General features: G+C 40.7%; 1 protein-coding gene across 2 annotated transcripts; it reads right to left on the bottom strand.

Annotated features, from left to right (window-relative positions):
• Positions 1–4,317: 4,317 nt before the first annotated feature.
• Positions 4,318–15,686, bottom strand: LOC121329935 (serine/arginine-rich splicing factor 5-like). Of its 2 annotated transcripts, none has more exons than XM_041276023.1 (8): positions 15,569–15,686; positions 14,008–14,170; positions 13,609–13,679; positions 13,229–13,342; positions 8,846–8,915; positions 6,318–6,391; positions 5,800–5,907; positions 4,318–4,961 (listed from the first exon to the last, which is right to left on the bottom strand). In XM_041276023.1, exons 2-8 carry the CDS (start codon positions 14,131–14,133, stop codon positions 4,655–4,657), a joined length of 870 nt encoding a protein of 289 aa, XP_041131957.1. In that variant the 5' UTR covers positions 14,134–14,170; positions 15,569–15,686; the 3' UTR covers positions 4,318–4,654. The 2 variants fall into 2 exon arrangements, with proteins under 2 accessions (XP_041131957.1, XP_041131956.1); XM_041276022.1 differs by having other exon boundaries at positions 14,008–14,147; positions 15,569–15,685.
• Positions 15,687–16,021: the final 335 nt, after the last annotated feature.

Raw genomic sequence — 16,021 nt, 5'->3', positions numbered from 1 at the left:
ACCGATCACAACAGCATAGCACCATCCGCGTTCACCTCTGCACTGACTACGATCACTGACGCCGACAGCTCAGCACTGAAGCGTATTGCTTGGCACCGATGTCCCCTCACCATGTCAGTGTGTTCGGCAGGATCCTCCGGTGGTTTTCACCAGTGTGACCAGGATGGGCACACCACTTGTGTTCGGAAGTTAAACATGTTGACCGCACAGCAAGATGCCTACTTCCATGTCCCGATCCATCCTGCACAACGCGTATGAATTTTGCGTGCTGCCCCGCACATTTTCAAAGTGCATGGATGCAGCACTAGCTCCACACAGGCTGCTGGGTATTCGGATCTTGAACTGCCTGGACAATTGGCTAGTTTGTGCACATTCTAAAGCACGCGTCAAGGTGCACACCAGACAGGTCATAGATCAAGTGATGAAGTTAAGGCTCTCCATACATCAACAAAAGTACCAACTTTGTACCATCACAATCCATAGTGTTCCTGGGGATCAAATTGAACTCTGTGAGCATGCTTGCCTCACTGTCGGAAAACAGGATTCGGTCATTGTAAGTCACACTCTCCCAATTCAGAGAGTGCTCTTCTACAGGTCAGTGTGTTTCAAGGGTTATTGGAATGGCAGCCATCTCGAGAATCCTTCCTCTAGGGCTGCTGAGAATGCGCCCGCTTCAAGCTTGGGTGAATACGATCAAGGTGCACCTGGTTCGCTATCGACTCGGCTGCAGTGAGTGTCCAGACAATGCCGGAAGACACTGGAGTGGTGGCTCCGTCCTGGCAATCTGTGCCTCAGATCCCCTCACAGAAGGGAAGTTGTCACTACGGAGGCCTCCAGCCTGGGCTGGGGAGCGGTCTGGAATGGTAGGGGTATAAGAGGTCAATGAAAGGGGCATTAGCAGCAAGCGCATATAAATGCCCAAGAACTGCAAGCAGTAGCCCTGGCGTTATCTCATTTTCGGCAGCAGTTAGCGCAGAAACACATGCTGGATTGGACAGACAACACAACAGTGGTAGCTTACATAAACCAGCAAGGCGGCGAGCGCTCGCTGGGCCTTCACCACGCAGCACAGAGACTCCTGACCTGGACGCACAGAAACTTGCGTTCTATCAGGGGGGTTCACCTCCCCGGTGTGGACAACAGAGCAGCAGACCTGTCTAGAGGAGCTCCAGAGGATGTCCCTCTTCAGCAGGAGGTAGGAGGAACTTTCTCCTCACAGCAGGGCCCTGATAGGGCAGCTTTTTTATATATGCTCAGTGATTGACGGATCAGAGAGGCTCTTCCCATTCGGTAATGGTTGTCATTCTTTTCAGGGAACCAAGGTTATGGTAATAACCTAACGTTCACTTGCAAGTTAAACTTTTTTTAGGTTTGTTTCGCACCAGAAAAATTCAACTTGTTTCATTTAAAGTGACTTCAAATTAGTTTAGTCTGGATAAACTTTAGTCTGCAAGTGAACCAAACAGAGTTCTATTGGTTTCACATTGCACTTTTTCGAAAGTTCCAATTTTACTAGAGCAGATGTTCTCTCTGATAACACCTTTTCCATCATCCCCAAACGGATAATACTTTCTGTTCTGTGTTCTTTTGGTTTTGTCTGGTGTTTACAACATCAAGTCATTGCAGGTGAAATGGAACATGTTGAAAGAGCGTCATGAATGTCTAGAAAACGCTGTTCTGGAGGAAATGCGTGAGGGACCTCTGGTGTTTACGAAACTTTAAGCAGACAAATATTAGTGGCGTGCCTTATATCATGCCTTGTTGATCAGTACCTTGTACCACAGACCATCATCCCTTATCGGGTGATAATGAAAAAGATTTACTTCACATTCAACGAACTGCTGTTATTGATAATAAAATTAATAGCTTGTTGTGAATGATGTATGTGTGACCACGTGGTAAGATATAGATGCAACATAAGGGCTTGTATAATGCATGTTTTTGACAAGGTATCATTTGCGTCTGAGACAGGTCTAGATACTTACTTTGGTGCTTGCTGCAGTATGTCACTCAGTTTGCTTTGCTGTTTGGAGGGATTGTTTACAAGTGAACTGGAATACGTTTGTTATTGCAAGAAGTGACAAATGTACCCAGTCCGGTTTCCCCTCTGTAAATAGTTGTCATCTCCTTCCCATAGTGTTCTTTGTACATGGTTTGTTTGTCCTTTACTACCACTAAGTCTCCATGCAAACTGTAAACTGGACTACTTAGATAAATAAGCCATACTTCAGGTGATACTTGAATGGAGCAGTGTATTTAGTTTTGGTCGGTTATAGGTAATTTGCACTGTATGTTCAATTGGTTGACTTGGCTTTGTTTTTTCAGACACAGTGTATCCAGTGAGACCTTGTTTTGAGGCCAATAGTTTTTCTATGGCATTTCTATGTACCTGCAGTATTAAGGCCAGGTTCCTGGTCCTGATTGCCCTTGAAGTTTTGGGTGTGTGTATGTGATCACACATTGTGTTCTTCCATTGTACCAGTGCCTGTATAACTTGCACTCGGTTTCATCCACAATGGCAGGTAGAGCATCTGCTTTGGGTGTTGAGTGTTTGAACTTCACTGTGAAGTGTTTATTTCAGTGGATAGAAAGTAGCTTGCATGTGCCTATGTTTGGTAATGAAACGCTGGAAAGCTGTGTGTCTGGTTCCTGATAAAGCAGTAAGCTGTAAACATTGACCGCAACTTTACTTCAGTATGCTTTTAGTGCTTCATGTATTATGCAGTTATGTTTTCTAGTTTTATTCTAACAAAAATCTGAGAGATTACAGAATACTTATGTTAGTTGGCAGGTATTACTCCTTTTTGGATAATTCAGAAGGGAAATGTATTTCATATGAAGGGGAAATGGTACTGAAAATACTAACCCGAAATGCAGCCGTCACAGAGACAGACTAACCAGCACCTCACATTCATAAAATTTAGAAACTGGAGGGAATTGAATGTATTAAAATAATTTCAGCAGTAAAAGCTGAAAAACTAAAACAGAACTTTTTGGCCTAAATGCAAACCCAACGAAGTGCATCACCCAAAGAAAACCATTCCTACTGTGAAGCATGGTGGTGGCAGCATTACATTATGGGGATGTTTCTCATCGGCAGGGACTGGGGTACTTGTCAGGATAGAAAGGAGAATGAATAGCACAAAGTAGAGAAGTCCTTGAGGACTTGCCCTCTACAAGAAAGCTGAAACTGGGATGGAAGTTCACCTTTCAGCATGACAATGACCCAAAGCACACAGCCAGAGCTACACTGGAATGGCTAAGGAGCAAAAAGGTGAATGTCCTTGAACGGCCCAGTCACCGAGCCCTGACCTAAATCCAATCAAAAATTTGTGACATGACTTGAAGATTGCTGTCCATCAATGCTCCCCAAGGAACTTGACAGATCTTAAACAGTTTTGTAAAGAATGGTCAAATATTGCCAAATCTAGGTGTGCAAAGTTGGTAGAGACCTGTCCCAACAGACTCACAGCTGTAATTGCTGCCAAAGTGCTTCCACCAAGTATTAACTCAGGGGGGTGGAGACTTACCCAATTATGATCTTTCAGTTTTTTCCCCCCTTAACAGGGTAGAGTATGGTGTAGATAAGTGGACAAAAAAAGCTCATTTAAAATGCATGAAACTCTGAGGCACTGAGAACACAATGTGAAAAAAGTTCAAGGGGATGTAGACTCTATAGGCACTAATTATATATATAATCAGCAATAACTCACTTAACCCTTTGCGGTCCATTTATTCAGCGCTTGTCAGTTCCAATTTATTTAAAAGACACTGCATGGTAAAAGGTCATCAGTACTGCATCTTCAGCCAAGGCCCACCCCTTTTTCACATACCTCTTTATAGACGTGCATATTGATAAATTCATTTGTTTTATCACCAAACTCCTCAATAATGCAATCCAAGTCATTATTTTATTACTATAACATCTCGAAAACCTGTGCAAATGTCTGCGATATTCTTTGTGCGCTGAATGCAGAAGCAGCTATCTTTGTTTATTTATTGTTCTTTGTTTATGTCCGTGTTATCTATGTGGTACATGTGGCTATCAGATACACCTTATTTTTTTCGCTTCATTTCAGCTCCTATCCGACTTGCTCGGCCATTGAAAGGTTTTCTCTGCTTTTTTGAGAAAAAACGACTAGAGAACTGTGCTTTATGTCTTTTTGTACTGGAAAGAAAAAATTAGTGTCAGACCTGGTCAGACATAGGACCGCAAAGAGTTAAAGGGGGTGTAAAATAATAACTCATAGAAAACCAGTCCACCTGTCAAAGCACACATCCATGTAAGAAATTAAATTACAAGACAATGAAAAACTATGAAGGTGCAGAAATTTTATTTAAAAAAAAAAAAAAAAACACACAAAAACACCTCTTTAGGTAACATTGGCTGTCGCAATCCCATACAGGCTGCAGAGTGCGGGTGTTGAAGACATCCAAACATTATGGATGGATAACTACAGTTTCCAAATGAAAACAGAATAAAAATAAAGTTATGCAGTTTGTGTAAAAAGAGCATCACTGTGGTTTTCTATTATGCAACCAACAATAAATCACACCACCAGCAGCTGCTTTAACAGAGGACTGCAATTCTAAACAGATACGAGGCTGATAACCACATCTACAGATATAGCTGGTGCAGGCAGGGAGACGGCTCTCAGTGCTGGCTCTCAGCTGAGGGGGATCTGGATTGCCTCTTCTGCACTGGAGGGGATCGGGAGTTTGATCGAGACTTGGAGAGAGAGCGAGAGGGGGAGCGAGACTTGGCGTGAGAGGGAGAGCGGGAGGGGGAGCGTGGGTCTGCCCGGGGAAGGGGCTTCCTCTCTGGGCTGTGGCTGACAGAGCGCGACCTGGTACGGCTGCGTTTCCTGCTTCGGCTCCTGCTCGGGGATTTGGAACGGCTCCTGGATCGGGAACGACTGCGAGACCTGGTGTAGCTTCTGGAGCGGGAGCGGCTTCTGCTCCTAAAACAAAGCAAATTTACATTAGATCCACACATTTAACCCTTTGTGGTCCATTTATTCAGCACCTGTCAGGTCCAATTCATGTTCACACACTTCGTTTATTTTACATGTGCCGTTTAAAAGTAATTTTATTAAAAGTAAAACAGGTTTAAAAAAGGCACTCCATATCAACAGGACATTCAGACACTCCCGCCCCACCCCTTTTTCGCTGTACTTATCACATACCTCTTCATAGTTGTGCATACTGACAAATCACCTCCTGATCACTTGTTTTATCACCAAACTCCACAATAATGTGATCAATCCAAGTCATTATTTTATTACTATAACATCTCAAAAGGCTCTGCAAATGTCTGTGATATTGTTTGAGTGCTAGATACAGAAGCAGCTATCTTGTTTGTTTATGTTATCTCTGGTGCACAGGCTACGTGTATTGCTCAGATCCGTCCCTTTTAAACCTTTTTTTGGCTTCTCTCAGCTCCTATCGGTCTCACTTGGCCATTGAAAGGTTTTGTCGGCTTTTTCCGGAGAAAAAACATCAGGTCCGAAATAGGACAGCAAAGGGTTAAAAAGAGTACTTAATTTTAGTTATAGATATACAAGTTCCAACTTGCTTTAAACATCGTCTTGTATTATCTAGAGGACCAAAGTGATGTCTGCTGTATCCATAAAGGTAAAAGCTGGAAGTGTGCAACTAAAGTTTGTCTTCTTTATTGAGCAAGTCAGATTCTATATACAAAATACATGCTCAGAACTAGTAGGGAGCAGGAGACTGGTTAACAGTAAAGTACAGTACACTTGTCACCCTACCCTTCTAACAAAACATGTATATACTTACTTCCTCTTGCGATCTTCAGTTAGTTTGAGTTTGCGTCCATTAAGCTCAGTCCCATCTAGTTTATCAATGGCGTTCTTCATATCGCGGTGTGAAGCAAATTCCACCACTCTGGAAAACAAACAAACATGGGGAGGAATTACAGTGAGACCTACAGGCTTTACTTGCATTAGCACAGCAGAACCCCTTCATTCCCTACTTCCATTACCTCCAGTGTATACTGAGGAAATAAAACTGAAGGCACAGGGCCCATGGGACTATGTGTATTAAATCTGTTCAGTAATCCTCTGAAATAAGTGTCAAGCCCAAATGATGATTAAATAGCAAATAAAGGTCAAACACAGGCAATAAACTTAGTACTACTGAATGGTTAAGATGGAGAAGCAAATGATCAGTTAAAATCTTTGTTAATGACTGCAAAGTAGTCTACTTCAACAATAATCATTGCAGCACTAGCTGAAAATAGTTCTGGTATGCAATACATTGTGGTCTGGCCTGGCCTGGCTTGTACAGGAATTTACCCTTCATTCTTGTTGGATCTGTGTGCATCCACAAACGTGACTTCACCAACCTTCCTCATCATATCCTTCAGATCCTGAATTGTAAATAAGAAAACAAGATGTCACAAAAACACATAAGAGAAATCTCTTATTTGAAGGTTACAATTTCAGAATGCACATTACAACACATTATAACAAGGGAATGCACACCGAAGATTTGTGTCTACATTTTAAAGTAATTAGTGCCGCTAGAAATCATTCATATATGAACGATGATGTAATGGTGATGTTAGATACCCATTTTTAGTCTTTTTAAACAACCATCAGTTGTTTACAAAACGACTGACATCTCCAAAGGCTCTAACAACCAATCAGGGATGGTTTTATAGGAAAAAAGTTACAGACAGAAAGCTAAATATTAACTGTAGTGAAACATTCACAAGATAAACTCCAGGGATAACTAACTAATTAAAATTAATTTCACTGAAGCCCCAGGCCAATACAGATACATTTTATTATGAGGTGCAGCACTTCAGAATCTTAGGTTTTGGTTTGGATTACTGTATATACCATGATTTTAAAGCGCAGCATTACCGGAGAGCATATTAAATTGCTTTACATAACCAAGAATGCTTACCGACTTGAAAGAAATATTCTTTACAGAATATGTTGATAGGTTGACAGATCACTCTGACGGTGAACTTCTTACATTAGGCACCCGGTCACACAATTTGGTGTAAAATGAAAACCAGACATGTATTTATATAATTCTTTCTGATCCTAGCTCCTGAGAGTTGTGGCTACCACTGACACTGTCACAGTTTTTAGGTAGGAGGTCACTAAATTACATGTAGAGATTTCTAAAGAAATAAATTTGAGTACATTTTAAAACTTATTTTTAAAATTCAAACTAGATAATCATAAGGTATATGTCAGAGTGAAAATGTTATTCTATTAATGTTCAGATTCTCAGCTGTTTAGAAAGATATACTGTATACTTTTAGTGGATATACCTCCTGATACAAAAGCCGCAAGTCCCGTTACGTCAGTCAGACCTCAAACAGGTTGAATGTTCACCAGAGGGATGGGTTAAGTGTGGAAGGAAACTGTTAAACCACTAAAGAGGTCTCCAAAGGGACACAAAGCTGGCATGTCATCTCGTTGGGACGCCCCTGCTCAAGGGTAGAATATACCACACTACAGGTGGCAATACCATTAGGTTAGGACACTGTGAAAAAGCATGCAATAGCATCATGTGATCTCCAGGTATCTGAACAGCAAATCCTCATGAGAATAGCTGCTTGAGCAGATTACTAACAGTACAATCTGGCTTCACAGTGCAACTGCTACTTTCAAACTGGTAAGTACTGGCTTTTGGTTACGGATTAAGAAACACAAGTAAAAGGTGGTGGGGTAAAGGAAATAGATTAAAAAGGGCACGCAGTGGATGCCTGAAATCGTGACAAAACACTGCAGCCACACACCCATCCTCCATCCTCCCAGATTCAAGCATATTCAAATTGTATCTACCGAGAGAAATCCCTCCTCCCACACCAATCACATTAGCTATTGCACTACTTACCATTCAAACCCAGGGCGGACCTTAAGCAAAGAGCCACTTGTCCAAATAGCAATGGGACCAAGCCTTGTATAGCCTTTGAGAAAGGGATTTGGCTTTGGGTTTCGGAATCCAACGTCCACAAGAAAGGAACCACCAGAGTAAGGAGGCTCCAACCGTTAACACCCCCTTCCGCCAGCAACAGAAAAAAAACCATAACGGGGAAGAAAAAAACTGCAGCCAGGAAATCCAGACCACAGACCCTCAGGATTGCAGCTATGGACCTCCTAAGGCTGACCTGCGCTAGACCACTTTCACCCACTAGGGGGTCCCAGCCAAGATATACACCACCGGCAACTGTGTACAGGGAGAGGCACCAAATGGACACTATTCAGGACAACAGCAGAGGGTGCTAATCACAATAGACCCCCCTCCCCTTGTCCCATAAGGGAGGGGGGGAATGCAACACCGCTCAGGAGAGACCAGATAAGAGCAGCTGTTAAAAAAAGAAGGTTTAAGACGTACTTGGTTAGATGCTTAGAAATAAAAAAAATGATTGTTTAGATCTACAAAAGTCTTGAATAATATACTGAAGCTTCACTCATCATTCAAATCTGAGTTTTAACCAGCATCCCAGGTATAAAGCTTTGAGGTAAGGGGAAGGGAGTAAAGACTACAAATTGACAAGTGGATTTAATTTTTAGACAAAGAGATCTGATCAATCTGATGATGTCTGAGTAATGAATTCAGGAGACAGCACCAACAAGGAACACTACATACCCTTTCATGGCTTGGCTGGGTGAGGGTGTGCCTGCATATTGCTGGTTCCAACAGGGTTTAAAGAATTTAGTTTGTTTTATTTCTCAAGGTGGTGTTCTGTTTTTAAACCTGTGTTTTATCAATGGGATGGCAGTTGTATGCCAGAAAACAAAATCATAAGAAGGACTAGTGTAGCTGGAAGATTAAATTAAACTTAGATCAGTGCTCTAACCTGCCAACTTATCCGGGATGAGAGGTTCTCAACAATGATTCTGTGCTCTGTGCGCACAGGAGGACCATACCTGCAAAGACAAAGTACAGAGTTAAGGCTGCTACAAAAGCATGCAATGGCTTATCAGAAACATGTTTGTCAAAGTGAATTTCAATGGTTGACGAGATAACACTTTTTATGCAAGTCTTGCCAGCTTTGCTTTACAGTTACAATTCTACAGAATAAGCCAGGTGCATAGTGTATCAGACCAGGGGTCAATTCCAATGTAATTATGCAATTCTTAATTAACGGTAATTACAATGTCATTGTAGTTGAACCTTGGCACACCAGTGTAACAGTAATTAAACCATATAATTGATGGATTACAGTTCAATTACACATCTGTCACTCTATCACTGTTGCATTTTCAACCACTTCTGGACCCCCATTTACTTGAAAAAATAAGCTATACACAGTACCAGTCAAAAGTTTGAGTACACTTGGTGGAACTAGGTATTTTTCATAATTGACAATGTTTTATGTCATATACGTTTCTGTAAATACTTGAAAATGAAAACGCATGTTACAATATACAAAACAAAACATAAGGAGTATCAAAGCAATGTTCAAGAAAATTGGCTCTAAATCTTTGATTCCTCAAAATAGCCACTTTTTGCCTTAACAGCCTCACAAACACAAGGTATTCGGTTAACAAGTTTCAGCAGGAAATCACCCGACATGTCTTCCCAGCTCTTCTCCAGCAATTCTCACAGATGTAGGGCACTTGTGGGTAGCTTTGCTTTTACTCTTCTGTCCAGTTTGTCCCATACAAGTTCTATGGGATTGAAGTCTGGAGACTGGGCAGGCCAGGTCATTAGATTGAGTTGTCCTTCATTTTCCTTCTTCGCCAGTTAGTACTTGCACAACTTTGAGGTGTGTTTCGGGTCATTATCTTGCTGAAGAATGAAGGACTGCCCAACTAGCCGTAACCCTGATGGAATGGCATGCCTCTGAAACACGCTATGATAGCTATGCTGGTTGAGCTTGCCATGGATTTGGTAAAGATCACCAACTCTGTCACCAGCAAAACAACCCCAAAGACCATGACACTGCCTCCTCCATGCTTGACACTGGGAACCACATATGCAGAACTCATGCGCTCACCCTCTCTACGTCTTACAAATACTCGGTGGTTGGACCCAAATATTTCAAATTTTGACTCATCGGTCCATAAGACAGACTTCCACTCCTCAAACGTCCAGTTTCTGTGTTTTTTGGCCCAGGCAAGTCTCCTCCTCTTATTCTGCACTCTTAACGACGGAAGAATTGCTGCAAAGAAACCAGTTAAGCCAGCTTCACGTAATCGCCTCTGAACAGTTGATGTTGAAACATCTGTACTTCTAGTAGCATTTAGCTGAGCTTGTATTTCAGGGGCAGTTAATCGCCGGTTTCGCAGACTTGTGACTCGTATGAATTTGTTCTTTGATCCTGAGGTCACCATTGGCCTGCCTGACCTTGTTCGATCCTCATGAGTGCCAGTTTCTTCAAATCATTTGATGGTCTGGGCCACAGCAGTTACAGACACTAGCAAAATTCTTGCGATTTGTCTTAAACTTAAAGTAATTACAGACTTTAGATCTTTTTTCTTTGCTTAACTGCGCGTATTTTGCCATTTTCTGCTCCCTTACATTCAGGAATGACAAACTTGTGCCTATGCTACCTATATTTATAGTAATCATGGACCCTCACCTGTTAACAATAATTGGTGACAAAAGGTTAATTAGGTAACATGCTAGTAAACTCAGGAAACATCTAACAAAGACACTTTTATACTTAGGCCAGTGTTCTAACACCGTGTTATACACATTTTAGACTTTTAACTGACGGGCTTCAGACTTTCCAATCCCCTTGCTCTGGGTGACCATTTCATTGAAATTGACAAGATTTACATTTTCATTTAAAAATTAAATTTTTGAATGCAATTCACTTATGATTATCAGCTTATACAAGTACACATCATATAATGAAATATTAAGTGTTTATAGACAAGTTTATACAGTTAAAAGCATAGATAATCATGAAAAACCTGGTTTCAAGCAGGTGTACTCAAACTTCTGACTGGTACTCTAGTATGTTTTTGAATTTGTACTGTATTTGCTTGGTTATTTTGGAGAAATACAGTAAACATGTTAACACTAGAACTGCCACAGCAGTCATCTTGACATTTTTCACTTTTAAAATTTACAATTACTCTGTGTGTGTGAGAGATACACGGTTGTCCGTTACTGACTTTTTAAATATATGTATTGAATACCCTGATGGTGTTTGAAAAGCAGGATCACAAATAAAAAAAAAGTTACAATCCCCTTTACCAAGAACAGTCACTTTGACTGCCTTTTACAATACATGTTTTTATTTTGAAAATAACCTACAATATTCTCATTTTTTATATACAAACATGTTCTCTTTACTGGACATGGTAGCCATCAATTACTTCACTTGCAGGCTACTGCAGCTCAACCTGGAATCAGTGCTGCAACAAGTGGCACACGCGAGAGAAGACATGTTGATTTCATTTTAAATTAAAAACTACTTTCGTTTTTACAGTTTTGTATGTACTTACACAGTGCCTTACAAAAGTATTCAGCCCCTCTCAGTTTTCACATTTTGTTGCTTTAAAGCTTGCAGTCATGACACTGAAGTAGGAACTCATGTGTTATATACTTCCAACCTACTCCACACATTCAAAGCAAAAACAAAATGTAGTAAACAGATAATGAAATAAAAATGGAAAAGTCATGATTGTATAAGTATTCAAACCCTTTGCTGTGGCAAACCTAAAATTAATTCAGGTGCACAAAATGACCTTAACAAGCCACATAATTAGTTGAATGGCCTCTGTCTGAGTACAATATTAGTGGTTCTCATGATTTCATAATAAAAAATAAAAAAACACCCGTCTGTGAGGTTCCTTGGTCAAGTAGTACATTAAGGAAAGACTCAACCATGAAGACCAAGGAGCTTTCAAAGCAAGTCAGGGATAAAATCACTGAAAAACACAGATCAGGAGAAGGGTACATAAAATAAACTGAAGTCTACTCAAATCAGGCCGTACCTCCAAACGAGCTCCGGGCAAGGAGGAAACTGGTGAGATGTGCCATTGCGAGGCCAACGATAACTTTGAAAGAGCTACAGAGTTCAATGGCTGAGATTGGAGAAAATGTGCATCAGTCAACAATATCCAGAACACTTCACAAAAGTAACCTGCATGGCAGGGTGGAAATAAGGAAGCCATTACTAACAATAAGCCATCTCAAAACCTGCATGGAGTTTGCAACAAAGCAGCCGAGTGATCCTGCAAAAATGTGGCAAAAGGCGTTGGAACTTTTTGGTCTAAATGCAAAGCGTTAAGTTTGACGTAGACCCAACACAGCACATCTCCCAGTCAACACCACCCCTACAGTCGAGCACAGTGGTTGTGCATCATGGTATGGGGATGCCCCTCCTCAGCAGGTAGTGGAAAGCTTGTTAGGATTGAAGGAAAAATGGATGGAGCAAAGTACACGCAAACACTAGAGGAAAACCTGTTTCAGTCTGCTAAAGACTTAAAACTGGGACAAAAATTCACCTTTCAGCAGGACAATGAACCAAAGGACGAGGCCAAAGCTACACTGGAGTGGCTTAAGAATAAGAAGTGAATTTTCTTTAAATTACCCAGTCAAAGTCCTGACTTTAATCTTATTGAAATTCTGTGGAAATACTTGAAAACTGCTGTCCATAAGCGATCTCCAAGCAACTTGAGAGAGCTTGAGCAAATCTGCCAAGAGTGGGCAAAAACTGCACCAAGCCGGAGTGCAACGTTAGTAGAGACTTACCCAAAAAGACTTAAGGCTGTAATTGCTGCCTCATGCATCATTTTGTAATTTCACAAAATGGGACACATAGGAAGGGTCTGAATACTATTGCAAGGCACTGTACCTGTTTACACACTAGTTTCTTTTGAAATGTTTATTTTTATAGTTTTTCATTTTTTATAGTAGTGCTTTATATGTGGCAAGTTAGAAAATAAATCCATGTTTAATTGTTCATTTAAATACAGCGTTTCGGCTGTGCAGATGTTTGATATGACATGCTTGAATAAAACGTAAGTTGTATCTAACAGTTTGTCTTTCATTTTAATATTGATGTTGTATAAAATGTAACCGTCATATGACTGCCGATGGCAGTTCAAGGTACGAGTATAAACACAGCAGTTCTAGTGTTAACGTGCGCTGTTGTAATTGTAATCACTGCAGCATAATTGCAACTTACTGAATAAACCAGCACTAATTGTGTAATTTTGGCAAACCATTATGCTAGAATTGTAATTATAATCAGGTCCAGGTCTTAAGTTTAGTATCTTACATTGAGCCGCGAGTCTGACGATAGCTGCTAAACCGCGGAGAGAACCTTCCACCACCACCTCCTGCTCCTCCACCTCCTCTTCCTCTGGGAGAGCGGGCATGCTCTATTGTGACCCTGAAACCAAACAGGAGTTTTAGTCTCATCATACTCAATACATCAGAGCCAATACATTGAAATAATTTGTCTATCTTCATCCTGTGGGTGGTATCTTTGTGTAGTACTGGAATGAAAGCCAATCCTCTGTAACTAGGTCCAATTTAACTGATCCACTTGGGCCCCATTTGGTTATTTTGTGGGGCCAGAGAATCAACCAAAAATGTCCAATTTATGGTTGTTTAAATACTAAAATCATACCTTAGATTTACAAATCTATGCATTACCTTTCACTGCACAGTTCTTTCCCATTCAGTTCATAGACTGCATCATCAGCATCTCTGTGGTCATCGAATTCCTGTATAAGAAGCAGTCAGGCATCATTTTAACAATGGTAATTTAGTGGAAAAAAGTTGCTGGGCATGTGGTGTAAATAGGTTTCCAGCACCTCTCTGGATATCTGAGGCATTTGAACACGGGAAAGCTCAGCTGCAAACATATAAAGACCAAATCTTCAGGAAACAACATTTGAAACCTACTAAAAGACTTAAAATCAAATAATGTTAAACATGTATGCTACAATGGGTAGTGTCCCATTACATTTCACACATCTTCTCTAGTGTAAAATGTGTCTATGAAGTTCTAAAGTTTGATAGCAATGCACAGACTAAGGTAAAGACACTTGCCACAAAGCCAAAGCCGTTTTTTAGATTGATCTCCCGAATGTGCCCAAATCCTCTGAAAAACTTCTCCACGTCCCTCTCTCTGGCGTGGGGACTCAGTCGACCTATGAACACTCGACATCCACTCATTTTCAAATGCTTCACTGTGGAAAACACAAGCAGGAATCTAGAAATCAATTTATTTCTGAAAGCTTACTTGTCTAAGAGCTACCTCTGCATAATGTTGTAAACAAACATTGCAATTTTCAAACAGGAAATAAACGTACAATTGTGTTCCTGGCAACATGCACACTTATACATTTCTCTCTTAATCCATTTTAGTTAATGAAGGTTGCGTCTCCCCTAACTAAACAGCACGACGACCGCTAACTACAGATCATGAAGCAAAGGATGCCTTTTTCATCCAGCCAACAGGTTTCAACATCCCTCCCCTCGATTCCTTCTCCCATCGGGTAAGGTATATTAACTCACACACTCAAATAGAAAATTCTGCCACATTTTTGTTCACTAAGCTTTTACAGGTAAATGTAATAATAGCAAAGTGAGAAATACATAAATTATGAACGTATTTATGAAATACAGGTGAAAACGTGGCGTATTACTTTTTAGTTAAGCGTCGGATGTAGTAGCCGCTAAAGGGTGCATAAGAACTAAACATTTAACTCATACACTTACAAACACAATTCTACCAAATTTCTCATCCTTGATCTATATTATAGGAAAAAAGGCAGAAAATAAAAATTCCAAATTCTAAAGTAATTTCCAAAAATATAGTCAAACAAAATAGATTGGTAACTTCAGTCCACGCCACATCACATACGACTTGCATCCAACCCCATATCCTAACTGTCATCAAACTAACTGTTACTATTATTTCAACACCGTTTCTTTTGCCTCTAGTGGCTATTGCACACGCCGCTCACGGCACTGGACTAAAAGGCATTATGCAGTAACGTCTTAACCTATATTTTATAAACATATTCAGAATTGATGTATTTCTCACGTGTGTTAAAATGACCTATTAAAGCTTAACGAGCACACATTTGGCAGAATGTTCTAATTGTGTGTGTTAAGTGTACCGTAACCCAACCAATAATCAAATATCTACATTTACCAAAAACATTGCCAGACACAAATAAATTAACCATGTATCCACATCCTGCAAACCCACTGGCAGCAGTCTTTTTGGGGTTTAATCAGAAAGAAGCCCCAGAAAGGCCGCTGCCAGGAAGATGTTCAACATCTGTGCTTAAAGAGAATTGCTTAATGTTTTAGAAAGTAAAATGGGTGGTTATAATGAAGTAGCTGTTGGCAGACACAGTCAGATTACTTATTTATTTATTTTTATCCAATATTTTTTCTTTGTTTGTTTCGAATTGTATAAACAGTTATTTCACTGTGAGGGACCTTGTGCCACCTCATAACCTTGCTCTCACACATTTGTGTATTACATTTCAAGACTGCGTGAAAACAAACAATTCGTCATACAGCAAGCCACGCATATTTTTCAGATTCAAAGTAAACAAAGCAAAATAACGCATTTCCCCGTCCTCTTGATACTCACATCTTTTTAATTTGGTTACATGCGTTATAGATACCCAAACTATCCAAAAAATTCAAGAAACAGGCCTCAGTTTTAAGGGTTTCTCCTCGGAGGTCTGCTGGAAAATGGCGACGGACTCAGAAAGGCAACCGGAAAACGATCCTGAGTGCAGCACGCGAGCAGAAGAGTCGACACCTGCAGGCGTGGAGGTGACATTGAAATGGACGCGACTCGAGTGAAAAATACGTTGGGTTATTACCATAACTCTGGTTCCCTGAAAAGAGAACGTCGACCATTACCGAATGGGAAGAGCCTCTCTGACCATCAATCTCTGAGCAAATATACAAAAGCTGCACTATCAGGGCCCTGCTGTGAGGGGGAAGTCCCTCCCACCTCCTGTTGAAGAGGGACTTCCTCACAGTAGCACATCCCCATTTTCTTTCGAAAACAGAGGTCAGCTGGGGACACAACATC

The sequence above is a fragment of the Polyodon spathula genome, chromosome 17 (assembly GCF_017654505.1).
Source record: "Polyodon spathula isolate WHYD16114869_AA chromosome 17, ASM1765450v1, whole genome shotgun sequence".
Classification (NCBI taxonomy): domain Eukaryota; kingdom Metazoa; phylum Chordata; class Actinopteri; order Acipenseriformes; family Polyodontidae; genus Polyodon; species Polyodon spathula.
This window is presented reverse-complemented; position numbering and strand designations above follow the sequence as displayed.